The following is a 14,706-nucleotide window of genomic DNA, read 5'->3' on the forward strand; positions in this document are numbered from 1 at the left end:
TCAATATGTAGGTAAAGTTAGTTAGTAATTTATAAAATATATATGGCGATTAAGCTACACTGAATATTCGACGTTTCATCCACTCTAGAATTCGTCAGGCTTATGCGCATAAGCCTGACGAATTCTAGAGTTGATGAAACGCCGAATATTCAGTGTAGCTTAATCGCCATATATATTTTATAAATTACTATATATATATATACATATATATATATATATATATATATATATATATATATATATATATATCATAATTTAGTAATTTAAATTTTATGATGTGAAATGGTTAAATGTCAAATCTAGAATTTTTATTATGTGCAAGACAAAGAATACATTTCAATAAGTATATCTCCTTAACCTATAGGTTTTCGATGCTTACCCATCTCCTCAGAGGAAAAATATTAGCAAATATTATAAATGGTTTATCCCTAATTTAATAAATATATATCAGAATAAAAGGATAATTAATTCCAGTCACCTTACATATATATATATATATATATATATATATATATATATATATATATATATATATACTAGCATGGGTGCGCGGCGTTGCCCAGGTGTTTGGAGGTGTATATTGAGCAAAAAAAAAAGTGGTAGTAGGAAGGCAGACTCGAACTCGTACTGCAAAGGAGGAAAAAAACGAGAAAAAACCCTGACGTCTTTGCTGTTACGACCACCGCCAAACCGGAAGTGACGCAGGTTTTAATTAAGGCTAGACAATCGAAAGGAGAGGATTACTTTCGAAAATATCGGCGAAAAAAGCGACCCCCCTGTAGAAAAGTGCCCAGTTAAAGGTGAAGATATTAATGTTTTAGCCAATTTTTCGATATTTGTCGTCTGAAAGGTCGAACTTCAAAACGATACTGATCTTGTAAAAATCCATCGTCTTTGTCGAAAGTTTTAGGCAGACATGCAAACATACATACATAGATTTATATATTTGTAGCTCAAATTTTAGACCCAAACCGATTAAAAAACTTGCCCTATCTCTGAATACCCTTTATGTAAAATTTCAAATGTTTAAACCAGAAATTGTCTGAGTAATTTGGTAGAGACCGAAGTGGTCAAATTTGTTTTAACTTTGACCCCTATTATGACCCCTTAACATTTATTGTTTTGGGCTCAAATCAAGTTATTCAGTTAGATCCATGTCCAAGGAACCTATATCTAACATTTCAAGTGTTTAGACCCAAAATTGGCCGAGAAGTTTGTTAGCGTTCTCAAAGGTGAAATCGTTGGCCTTTGACCTCTTAACAGCCAAATTTCTGGCTGATAAACAATTACGAAGATTTTCCCAAATCTCAATGCTCTGTATATCAAATTTCGAGTCTGTAGACTGAAAATTGACAGAGTTATTGTTATATGTACACAGACAGACATACACTTTCATGCGTATATATATATATATATATATATATATATATATATATATATATATATATATATATATATATATACTTTAGGGTTGTTGAACTCATTTTAAGTGGAGGATGGCTTGGATAATTATATATATTGTCAATGATAATGTCAGTTGTTTCATTCGTGACAGGATTTTCGACGTCTAGAGAGACGGTGATTTTATTGTTGATTTTAGTGGCTTGGAGAATGTGCTTCTGTAGATTTTACGCTATATCGGCAAAGTAAATACAGTGTGGTGAGTTCGTTGATTGTTTTAGATAAGTTATATATTGGGGCTGTCACCCGTGAGATTATGGGATGAAGTGGAAAATTGGATTTATGGGTTTTACATTGCCATATTAGTATCTGGGTTTATAGTCACTCATCATTAGTGGGGTGGGGGATTAGCTTGTCCGTTACAGCATTATTCGCTGTGAGAAGTTTATTTACTTGAGTTTTTAGATCATTAACAGAGCTTTTTTTTTTAACTTTCTGAAATTTTCTAGGATCGTCTAAAATGGATTGAAGTTTGTAAAAATATTTAGTTTTATTAAGTAATACATACATGTTTTATCTGCTTTTCTAACAATTAAGTTTGGATGGTTTCTTAGTTCGTTAGCAGCATTTTTCAAGTTATCGGTTAAAATAGTATTAGATTATGGAATCTATTATTCATGGTCTCAGCCTTAAGTATATATTTAATTCCGGGATGTAAGTAATTTTGTTTACCTACTGTTGCAATATTTTTGATTAATAATAGGGTTGGTCCCTCACAGTCGGGAGATTCTATTTATAAACGATACTGCTAAGAACTGACGAATCAAATTAATTCACGTTTGCTACCAACCAATCAGAAACCAGAACTGCTCCATAAAAATTAAACCTTTTCTTTAGCAACCTCACATATGTTTTTTGGGGGTCAAGAAGAATCTTTTGCTCTGTGACTACAAAAATTATAAAATCAGGAACCTGAACTAAAGAACTGTCTACTGAGAACCAGTCACCTCCAGGACTTGTATAGAACAACTAACCATCGGAAATTGTCCTGAAACTAAACATGGCTTCCAACTCAATATCTACATTGAATAAAATAATGAATTAATTATCAGATACGAGAATAAAATCATATACCTTAAGCATGACGGTAGGTGTTTCTTTGCGCACTTCGAATTCTATATTACCATCCGGATAGGGCGAGGCTGTTTCTTTGAGCCAAAAGCGTTTCGTCTGAGCTATCTCAATTGTAGAAGGTCGGAGAAGGCTGCCAAAAACCCATTTCTGAAGAGTTAGACCTGCCATAATTAGGAAAGAGCCTTTCAGGTCATAATATTCAAGGCAGAAGTTGAGGAGAATCGAGATGGTGAGGAGGCCTAGACCCTGGCCAGAGACCGACAGTCCAGAGGCTATGGAAAGGTATTTATCAAAATTGTAGCCAAGAACGATCATAACAGCTGAATAGGCTATCCCAGATCCTAAGCCTAAAACAGGAAAGAAAGAAAATTCTGGTCAAAGGTCAATTTGATACATCTGACAAAAAAGACAGAGAATAGAGTTATAATTTTCATTTATACTTGTTTATTTGTTTGTTTGAAAAATAAAGGCCGTTGGGGTAGAGCTAAAAAGAAACTGTGTAATAGGAGATGATGATGATGATCATCATCATCATTGTCATCATAATCATCATAGGTTTAACATCCATTTTACATATTGGCATGTGTTGGACAGTTTTTAGAAATTGACCTCTAAACTAATCTATCTGTGGTCAGGTCTTTATCCTTTTTTCGGTCAAATTAATTCTTATCACTTCCTCGTGTGCTTTCTTTAGCATTCCTCTGCAAACTGACCCTGCTACCTCAACTGTTGTACATCTATACTAATTCAAGCCAGCAGGATGTATTGGGGACGGCTTAGGGCAGCGGTGTCCCCAGGAATCCAAATTGCAAGGATATCCAATTATATTCAAGTTAGTAACGTTTCTAATACTTTTCATCAGTACTAGGATTTATACTTATGTATTTTCGACATACTATCAAGGAGTTGATACCAGGAAAAACTAGACTGCCTTGGTAAGGAGAATGGTGTGATTAATGCCCTCTCAAGAGTATGTGGCCTGGTAACCGGTTCAGAGGATCTTCAGGACATACAAAGGGAATCGTGCTACTCGGATATTATGAGAACGACCCATAAAGTCAAGGGCAGAACTTGCCAGATTCTGTCGAAGAGAATTATGAGCTCTTGTCAAAGATATGCGCACAAAACAAACCAAGGTTAGAACCATATCCTCATGAATACTCATTAAAGCGGCAAAACCTTTCGAAAAATTTAACACGGATTTTAAAACTAAATGACTGTAATCAAGTTTTCCTTTCTTTGTTCTTTTTCTCAACCGTAATGTCTATAACAGTAATTCAAAACCTCTGTTATTTTTTACCTGTTTTGGGGTATCCAAGAGTCCAACATTCAAACTCCTCAGCCTAACGTTTACAGACAACATGAATTGAAATAAATGCATAGAAGATACTGCCAAGTCTCCTGGGCTAGAAAAGCTTTCAGCATCCTATAATCTCTTATGAAATCATCATTCGTAGACTGACGCTCATTTTTTTTTATGTAAATCTCACAGTTTTGCATCCCTGTGTTTGCTTTACAAATAGTTCCGCGGAATTTCCTCGTATGAACTACCTCATACCCCTCTCCACGACAGAACATACCCCCAACTCACCCACCTAGCAGCAAAATCGCACTACTTCACTGTACAGATCACTAGATGTTGGAGGATTTTCTAGTCAGCTTTTTTTCTAAGAAAGTTTCCAACCTGCAGAAATTTAAATGTAATGCAAACAAACATCTTGCTGCTCGACTTCCCTTATGCGCCAATGCTAATATGCCTTGTTTGCAAAGTATGGCAGCCATTGTTACATGATAAGGGCTGTCCCCTTTTCATGTAAGTAAAAAAATAGAGAGATTTAGTTAAAATGAAGATGATATAGCATAGACGAAATTCGAACCTCGTAATTTAGGTTTAGAAATAGATTGCGTGTGGGAATTAGAAAATGGAATGTAAAACAGCTTAGAGATAAAATAGTTTCAAGAAAAGAATGTGCACTGTCAATTTTGTTATGCAAATTCAATTGAAAGAATGCAGCTACAAGATAATTTAATAAACATGTTTTTAATATATTGGAAATATAGGTTACTGAGTATATAGGTTAAAATTCCTTTTGTAAAAAAAGGAAAAGTTGTGGACACGTATGTCCAGAACACGTGTGTATGACGTCATGGAAAATAGAAAGCTCTAGAGATAGTGAGAAAACTTTAGAGTTAAGGAGGAGAAACTGGGAGAAACTCAGAGAGAGTCTGAGGATTCGAACGTCTAGAAGCGAGACGGTTTCTTGTAAAACTTAGAATGAAGCTTTGAATTTTTGATGATGAAAACCACGGCCGGTCGTGAGAAGAAATAAACCCATCATGTGTTTTTGTAAACGTGGTCTTTGTGTTGTGATTCCACCAAAAGGTAAAGTGAAAATTGTATTATATGTCTATATATCTGTATTATAAAATGTCGTGACATACACATCTCATATCTACAATGTGAATTCTACATCTCATATCTACACTAAGACTGTCTAAACACTATCTCTTCACTCTAAGAGTTTCCATCTACACTAAGTACGAACATTTAATATATATGAATCGTCATAAAACGAACAATCTCTAAGTCAACAACATCCCCCCTCTCTCTCTCTCTCTCTCTCTCTCTAAAACTCAACGACAAACTCTCACTAAGACTCTAAGTCTCTCTAAGACTCTCACTATTAATAACAAGAACAATAAGAATAGTGAAACCCTTATATATAACACCATCGCTTGTTACAAACTTGACTCCCGAATGAAAACCAAGAACAATAAAATCAAGAAGCTGTTTACAAAAGGATAAGCAGTTCAGATCAGCAGAAATAACAAATCTGCTAAAAGAAGGAATCATAGAGCCAGGTGAATCGCCATGTAGATTAGCCCAGTTCCTTATAACAGCCACCAAAATTCCTTATTAAAAGATTGTCATTGGCTACTTCTCAGACTGACAACAGATATATATTACTTTAACCCAGGGGTCTCCAAAACTATGGCCATGAGCCAGATTCGGCCTGCCAAAGTCTTTAGTCTCACGCACAGAGCTCTTATGGAAAACGTAAAAATATCCAGAAAAAAAAAAATTAAAAAAGGAAAATGCGTGAAAATAGTATAGCGGTTTTTCTTTTTGTTCAGAAAATGATTAAAAGAATAGAATTTTTTTTGAGAACCAGTTTCGTTAAAAAGCAAATAAATGAGCAAAAACAGTATAAAACACGTTCAAGTCATTTTTTATTTTTTATTTTGGTTCTAAAACGTCAGCAATATGGCCGCCATTCAAAAATCTTTAGAAACCCCTGCTTTGACCTATCCACTGTCTTGTGTCAACGAAATGATTTATAATTTTAATACCATATTTTCAGTATTTTAAATATGTGCAGAAAACAAACCCAGGTTAGAACCTCCCCCTCATGGATACGCATTAAAGCCACACAACCTTTTAAAAAGTTTAACCTGGATTTTAAAGGTCATTTACCCATAAATACTAAATAGAATAATCAAGATTTTCTTTATTCGTTGTTTTCCCAAACGTAATGTCTACAACAGTAATTCAAGACCTCTGTTCTTTTTTTTGTTTTCTTTTTTCCTGTCCGGAATTTTGTGGTTTGAGTGACAACACTTAGAAATTAAACAAAGGAGGTAGAAACCAGAGTTTAAGTATTACGAAAATAAAGACATCTTATCCATCGATATTTTAAACTGATCACTATTTTTTTCTGCATGATTAACTCAAAAACAATGAACAAAAATAAAAGCGGGATGATAGCAAGACGGAGAATTGAATTTTTTGGCTACTTATTTGATGTCACTTACCGCCTTGGTAAGGAGAATGGCGTGGTCGATGCACTCTCAAGAGTATGTGGCCTGGTAACCGGTTCAGAGGATCTTCAGGACATACAAAGGGAATCGTGCCACTCGGATATTAGGAGAACGACCCATAAAGTCAAGGGCAGAACTTGCCAGATTCTGTCGAAGAGAATTATGAGCTCTTGTCAGAGATATGCGCACAAAACAAACCAAGGTTAGAACCATATCCTCATGAATACTCATTAAAGCGGCAAAACCTTTCGAAAAATTTAACACGGATTTTAAGGGTCCTTTACCTTTTAAAATTAAATGACTGTAATCAAGTTTTCCTTTCTTTGTTCTTTTTTTCAACCGTAATGTCTACAACAGTAATTCAAAACCTCTGTTATTTTTTACCTGTTTTGGGGTATCCAAGAGTCCAACATTTAAACTCCTCAGCCTAACTTTTACAGACAACATTAATTGAAATAAATGCATAGAAGATACTGCCAAGTCTGCTTCAGATAATACTGACTCAATCTCCTGGGCTTGAAAAGCTTTCAGTATCCTATAATCTCTTATGAAATCATCATTTGTCCATACATGGAATACTGCTGACATATTTGAACTGAAGTATTAATCCCTAGCCTTTTCCTCCTAGACAGAATGCAAGAAACGAATATGGAACATATTGTTGAATGTTGATAAAACAAAGACTGTTGAATATTCATGACTGAAACTTGGTGGACAAGTCACGCATAGACGGAAGTTTATTTATACCAAATATGATTGGATTAAAGGAAGTATTGTGAATTTTATTAACGATTTCATGGGTGACATATTTGGAGAGCCATTTCATATGACGAGGTTTTTTTGGGTTTTTTTTAAGACATATTTAGAGAAAAAAACTGTATTTATAATCTCACACATTTTTCCTTTTTCATTTTGAATAAAACTTTTGACGAATCAGCATATTTACTGATCTAAACGACTTTCGGGTTGGAAATTCCTCGAATGTAAACAATGTTACTTAATTTGAAGACCTGGCTATATTATGTTTCTTTACCTAATCTGAAAACGCGGCTAATATATTACGTTTAAATGTACATTTTCTTTTAATTATTTTTGTTCTATTTTTATTTATTTTAATTTTTAATATCTATTATGTATTATTGAAAACAGGGTTAATCTATAGGATGATTTTGAAAATATTTTGAAAAGTTTAACCTGGATTTTAAGCGCCATCTGCTCTCTGAAACTAAAAATACAAGTTCTACCTTCTCATCCTTTGCTCAGATATACACACACAACAAATTAAAATTAGAACCTCCTTCTCATAAATACACATTAAAACCACACGACCTGTTTCACCTGGATTTTAAGTGCCCTCTACCTTTTAAAACAAAATAGAAGTAATCAAGTTTTCTTTTTTTCATTTCTATTTCAGAATTGGATTTCTAAAAGAGTTGTGAATTTTATTAACGATTTGATGGAGAGTCAGTTAACCTTCTTCATCCCCTTATCATGTTCATCATTTGACCCAGACTTAATGGCTGCATTTATAATTCAAGATCTTTGACCATTTTTTTTAAGATACCTTTTCTATTTCATGCCTTGGACCATTTGCTTTTTGGAATCATAGTAGTCCATTACGTTTTTGGAATCCTAGTAGTCCATTACGTTTTTGGAATCCTAGTAGTCCATTACGTTTTTGGAATCCTAGTAGTCCATTACGTTTTTGGAATCCTAGTAGTCCATTACGTTTTTGGAATCATAGTAGTCCATTACGTTTTTGGAATCATAGTAGTCCATTACGTTTTTGGAATCCTAGTAGTCCATTACGTTTTTGGAATCCTAGTAGTCCATTACGTTTTTGGAATCCTAGTAGTCCATTACGTTTTTGGAATCCTAGTAGTCCATTACGTTTTTGGAATCCTAGTAGTCCATTACGTTTTTGGAATTCTAGTAGTCCATTACGTTTTTGGAATCATAGTAGTCCATTACGTTTTTGGAATCCTAGTAGTCCATTACGTTTTTGGAATCCTAGTAGTCCATTACGTTTTTGGAATCCTAGTAGTCCATTACGTTTTTGGAATCCTAGTAGTCCATTACGGTTTTTTTTTAATCCTAGTAATCCATTTGTGGAATCCTAGTAGTCCATTACATTTGTGGAATCCTAGTAGTCCATTACGTTTTTGGAATTCTAGTAGTCCATTACGTTTCAGTAGCAATATGCCCTGTTTGCGGTGAACAAAAGTAAAACATAAAAAAGTAGTTAGTTGTTTGGGAGCGAGGATCAACGTTCAGAAGCCATTTCCAAGTAGAAAATGGAGAACCAAATGAAGGGATAATCCGCTTGCCTCGTAGGGAATAACACAGTAAAGCGATATTTGGGCCAAACGCATCTAGCCAGCACAAGTTCAAAGCATGAAAAGAGATTGCCTCGATTTTCAATCTTACACTAATGTATGTGCGAATCTTTTTCAGGTTAAAAGAAATGATGATTCATTTCTTATCATAACTGATATAGATCATGATGGATAACTCTAAACTGATTCAAGGGCCGTTACTCTGCATATACTGATCAAATTCCCAAACCATTTTTACCTCCTTTATTTTTATTTTTTTAATAAATACCTACTTCTTGGCTAAATAACATTATGTTTTAATAAAAGAAAATAGAATATCTAAAAAAAAAGGTAAAATAATGCTGCCTTGTGCAGCACAATGTTTTGTGTAAGTGATTTAATTGGTTCATTTCAATGAAAAGTAGGTGTTATTTTTATTTTTTATTTGATAAATGTTCATAAGAAAAACAGTCAAATCTAATGAAAAGCAAAAACAATTTATTTTTTATTTTTTATAGCAAGATTTTTCAAATTTAAGAAAGAAGAGGACGGCTTTATGCAGACACATTTCACAAAAGTAACTCTTATTAAAATATCGTTATGCACTATGACAAAAGTAAGTGTTGTCCTATAGTAGAGCTATACTGGATGAACCCCTGAAAATACCACAACATCGTTATACCGGATCAGCCCCAAAAAATACCACTCATGAAAACCTTAATAACATTCACAATTCCTTCTGTAACTGAACCATATTTGGTACAAATAGACTTCAATCTATGACTGCCTTGTCCACCAAGATTCAGTTATGAATGTCCAACAGTCTTTGTTTTATTTTATTATACTCCATAATTAATGCATTTCTGCATTACAAACACATTTGGATACGATGTAAAAAATTGTCAAGAACTTGGCACACTCCTCTCTCAAAACAGTCATGATGTTATTGGCTGCGATGTTTCATCTTCAGTTCAAGAATAGTGTGAGGATTTGTTTTGATAGACACTATATTTTAAGATAAGTCAAGAGATAAAAATGAATCTGAATACCATTAAGAATCACACCTGCTACTGATGAGACTATCATCAAAGTGTCCACTCTCCATCCTTCACACCATCTCTTTGATGGATCAAAACTTCTTTACAGCCATGAGGTAGCACTCAGTTTTGATCAAAACAGAGGTGCACATTTAGAAGCTTTTATTGAATGATGGTAAAAGACTGTCGGATATTCATTACATGAAAATAATGGACAAGTCAGGCATAAACTAAAGATTATTTTGTCCAAATATGATTGGATTGGAGGAAGTATTATAAAGTTTATTAACGATTTTATGGGTATCATTTTTGGGGTTGTCATCCGATATGATGTATATATATATATATATATATATATATATATATATATATTTTTTTTATCTGGTGTCATATTTTGGAGAAAAAAATTGAATTTAAAGATCGTGTGTACTTTTTCTTCCCCTTTTTTTCATTTTCAATAAAACTTTTTTGTTGTTTTTACCTCCAAACAGACTGTACGTTAGGAACAATAGCTTTACATTCTGAACAAAATAGGAACATACAAATCCCAAAGTTTCAAGGGTCGCACCAAACAGCACGGTTGTTCGGCAACCCAATTTGTACACCATCAGACTTGATAGCGGACCTGAAAAATAGAAACATAAAAACAAAAAAATAAAAGCATAAACATCTTTATTCTTTATTTTATTAATTCGTTTTTTAATAGATACTTAAAGGCTCAATTATAATTAAAAATATAAAACAGAATAACAAAAATAAAAGACAGATCTGCAACTGGAAAAATATATTTAGCTAAGAGAACCACGAGGCCACCCAAGAAATCAGTTGGCGTTTTGAAATAATAGTATCTTTTTGGATACAAGACTCCATGCTGTGATCGGAGCCACTTGAGATTTTAACAAAGTTATGACCATCCCAGATGACAGAATGCTGGGTAAGTCAGTTTTTTTGTTTATGCTTGAACAAAATAGTTTCCCATTAGAAAGCAATGCTTTCTCAGCACACGAAATTAAGAGATTTTTTTTCATCGTTTGAAAAATTGCAATAACTGTAATATGTAAACTAATAATCCGAATGAACTCAAGTTTATATATGAAGGTTAATACATTATTAAAAGTTTATAGATTTTTTTATTAGTGGTGTCATCTACATCTCCTCCCACCAGGGATTTACTGAACGATATATATAACAGAAAAAAGACAAAAATCTTCTTTTTTTTTAACAAGGTAGTCACTATTTATCAAGGCCCGGAAGCCACTCGGGGATAAGGGTTATTGCATGTACTGTGCGTTAGTATTGGAGATTTTATAAAGTGTCTTACTTAAGGAGGCAGTTCATCAGGAATTTGTTTATGTTGGACTTGAAGACATCCACGTTGTACTCAAGTGGGAAACAGGCCAATGGAAGAGAGTTCCACAGGCTTGCACTTCTAAGAAAGAAGCTTTGTTCATGGAATCTACATTTTGAGTTAGGCACAGATAAAGAGTGGGGAAAATTATTGACAGTGGTTTCAGCTAGATGAGTGTTTATCGTGAAAGATTGGCGAGGGGGGACCAGAGATTGGAGCTCAGACGAGCACTTGCCATGGAAGTAACGCTAAAACAAAGAAAGGCTCGCAACGTCTCTTCTGTGGGAGAGAGATTGCAGGGAAGAGAAAAGGGCATACCCCACTAAACCACGAAGTCTATTTTGTACTCTGTCAAGGCAGGATAGGCTGTTTTTAGCAGATGTGGCAGCAGTACTCCATCCTTGGACGTACTTGGCTTTTATATAGATAGAGAATTGCATCAGCAGTGAGATATCTTCTGGAGCAGTAGAAGGATCCTACCATTTTTCCAGCGACCTTGGCAACTGACTTAATGTACGTGTTCCATTTTAGGTCAGGAGTAAAGGTCAAGCCCAGAAGCTTATCAAAGCATGAAGCTTCCCTAGATGAGAGCCATCCATTCCAATTGATGTCAGATGGAGATCAGAGCGCTGATGATGTAAAAATAGGAGCTTGGTTTTAGATGCATTAAAAGTAACCAGCCACCTCTTCCCCCACTGTACCACGTGCTCGAGATCAGAGGAGAGAGAATCAGAGAGAACTTTGTCATTTACGGCCTTTGATGTGTTGCCATAGATGGTTGTGTCATCACCATAGATGTCAACGAATGATTTAAGTATGTGTTTTGGGAGATCATTGATGTAGATCAGGAAGAGAGTTGGGCCCAGGATTGACCCCTGAGGGACTCCAGAATTAATGCTGAGAGCCTCTGATTTCAGCCCATCAACCACTACTCTAATGAGCCTATCAGAGAGAAATGATTTAATGATTGAGAAAACATTTCCAGTTATACCATAACTGGAAATCTTGTGAGGTAGACCTTTATGCCATACATTATCGAAGGCCTTTGATATGTAAAGAGCATTTGCCCTGGAAAGGAAGCCTTTGTCAAGAGATTCACTAATCCTATGAGATATAACCGTTAGCACATCTGCGGTAGATCTGGCAGAATGGAAACCATATTGAATATCACTAAGAAGGTTATTTCTGCTGAGGTGGTTGACTACTTCTCTAGTTAATATAGATTCCAGCAACTTAATCATGACACACAGGAGGCTTATTGGTCTGTACTGAGAGGGAGACGACTTATCACCTGAATTCTTAAATACAGGGCATACTGATGAGGTTTTCCAGGGTGTTGGGAAGCACTTCTCCTTAAGGCAACGCTTAAACAGTTTGGTAAGTGTTGTTGTTGTTACATCTATGTACACAAGTATATATCCATATAAAATTAGCATTAGTATATAACTAAGAATAGATATAATAAAACATTACCCAAAGAGGGATCATATATAAATGCACATTTGGCAGAGAATATATACATCGTGTAAGGAAAATTTGTACAACAAAACTTTGCAAACAAAAACAAAATCTTGCCATTAACCAACTAGCCATGACTGTGACAATATACAGCTTTAGCATTGTTGACTGGCTACAAAAGGACATGGTCCTGGATCTGACCTTAAACTATATCCGATGGTGAAGCCCCAGCTTGCGGGCTTTGGGGAGTGTGGGGCCACCTTTTAATTGCCATTACTCCCAGGTCCACTCTGACCCGGAGTGGCAGTACCTGTTAGGGTCCCAACTATGGGCTAAATAAAAACCGACTTGCAAAAAACAAATATATTCTATTAAAAAAATTTCTTCAAAATCATCGGATTCGGCATTAAATACCCCGGAAAGGGTTGATATGCTGTAAAACAAAAACAACCAACCAACCAACAAAGGACATAAACTGATTGGACACTAAAACGCTAAAAATGCTGCTGCCCAGAGGAGCAAGAGGTATGAGTCTCTCAGAATTTGACTATCAACATCGTGCAACTATCGTGAACACAGGATGGTACTTCTGCACTTTAGTGTCCGTTTTTTCCATGAGTCTCATTCAGCAACGCCTGCCGAACGACAGAAACGGACGGATTATAACGGAAGTCAATAAAAAAATGAACAAAAAAGAAAGAAAACAAAACAACCTACCGTAATAAATTCATAAATTTTACTGTTCTATTTATTTTTTTTTTGTTTGTTTTTTTTTGTTTTTTTTTTAAGGGGGGTAATAAAAGTTTTGTTTCTTTGAATTAGTGAACAAATATATTTTGTGTTTTGTTCGTTTGTGGAAAGTTAATTAATGAAAAAGTATTAATGAAAAAGTATTTACACATATTTTTTGGTTTGGGGGTATATAAATATTTTTCATTTAATTTTTTTTTCAAGGTTATTTCCTTAAGGATAGTATTTTCTACCGGTTGGAATAAATCAGCTGACAGCGGCAAAGTCGGCTGAGAAAGTTTGTTAGAGAATGTAGAAGGAGGAAGTTCCTGAACCGTCGGGTAGCTTTCTGCAATATGCTTTATGACAGAGACAAAAGGATTCTTTCTGAATTTTTGTTGCCACATAAATTCACTAAAATAACTGCCAACCAGACCGCAGTTGGTTCCACAATCTTATTTCATTGTTTCGCCTCCTTCCACATCTTCTCCATATGATTTGTGGTAGCCCTAGTCGTAGGGTCCAGAAAATTATAACTGTGGTTAACTTTAAGATGTTTTAAACTTTTTCATTTCCTTTCCTTTCCTTTCTTTTTTTTTTACTTCAAATTATTACCGTCTGCTCGCATCTCTTTTTGTTCACTCGGTATAATCCGGCAGTTTCCATTGTTCACCGGGCGTTGCCAAGTAAAACTCCCGGAAAAACAGGCACTAAAGTGCAGAAGTACCCACCAGACAATATCTTATGAGCTCTCAAAATCCAAATCTCAAAATGGTGCACAAACGCCATGAAACAAGGGCCGGTAGAATTACGGCCATCACGAAAGTGACCAAACATTTTGGACAAGATTGTCTTACAAATAAGACAGAATCAGAAAACAACAGAAATAGTTCAAAAGTCACTAAAAATACACAAAGAACTGCCATTTCAAAAAACTGGAAGAATGAAACAACAGCGTGGGAAGTATTTTCTGGATGAATTCACGCAGGACTATATAGATAAATAAGGTTCCGTAGACTGGCTGAATAGAGGACCGCTTCACTACGATCAGGAGAGAATTATAATGGCTGCCCAAGATCAAAGCTTGATGGCCTATGTTTTTAAGAAGATGAAGGGTCAACAAATGCAGGTTCTGCCCCACAGAAGTAGAGAGTGTGAGCCACCTGATATCCAACTGTAAGATTCTGCTGAGAGATGGGTATTATATGGCCCGACACGATGGACGATCTGTAAAAAATTGAATATCAAATGCAGCAACAAATCCTGGGAACATGTTTACCGGAAAGAACAGTAGGAAATAAGTCACACACCATCCACTGTGAATAGCCAATTCTTACACCTAAGTACTTAGAAAACGGAACCATAAAACCTGACATCGCGATATAAGAAACAAGCTTAGTAGAACTCAGTGTCTCCAAGGATGCTGGTTTAAAAAAAAAAAGATAACAAAATATCAAGGTCTTGT

At 35.0% G+C, this 14,706-nt stretch overlaps 1 protein-coding gene across 5 annotated transcripts in view; it reads right to left on the bottom strand.

The window, feature by feature from the left end:
* The window catches only part of LOC145242590 (monocarboxylate transporter 14-like), a 168,987-nt gene that overhangs the window by 24,809 nt on the left and 129,472 nt on the right, over positions 1-14,706 (bottom strand). For all 5 annotated transcript variants that reach the window (XM_080105695.1, XM_080105697.1, XM_080105693.1 and 2 more), the window contains 2 exons: positions 10,188-10,331; positions 2,536-2,882 (listed from right to left, as the gene is read on the bottom strand). In XM_080105695.1, coding sequence (XP_079961821.1) covers positions 2,536-2,882; positions 10,188-10,331 — 491 coding nt within the window. The remainder of the gene's footprint in view (positions 1-2,535; positions 2,883-10,187; positions 10,332-14,706) is intronic.

Source organism: Euprymna scolopes, chromosome 21 (assembly GCF_053919585.1).
Source record: "Euprymna scolopes isolate OS-2025 chromosome 21, ASM5391958v1, whole genome shotgun sequence".
NCBI lineage: Eukaryota > Metazoa > Mollusca > Cephalopoda > Sepiida > Sepiolidae > Euprymna > Euprymna scolopes.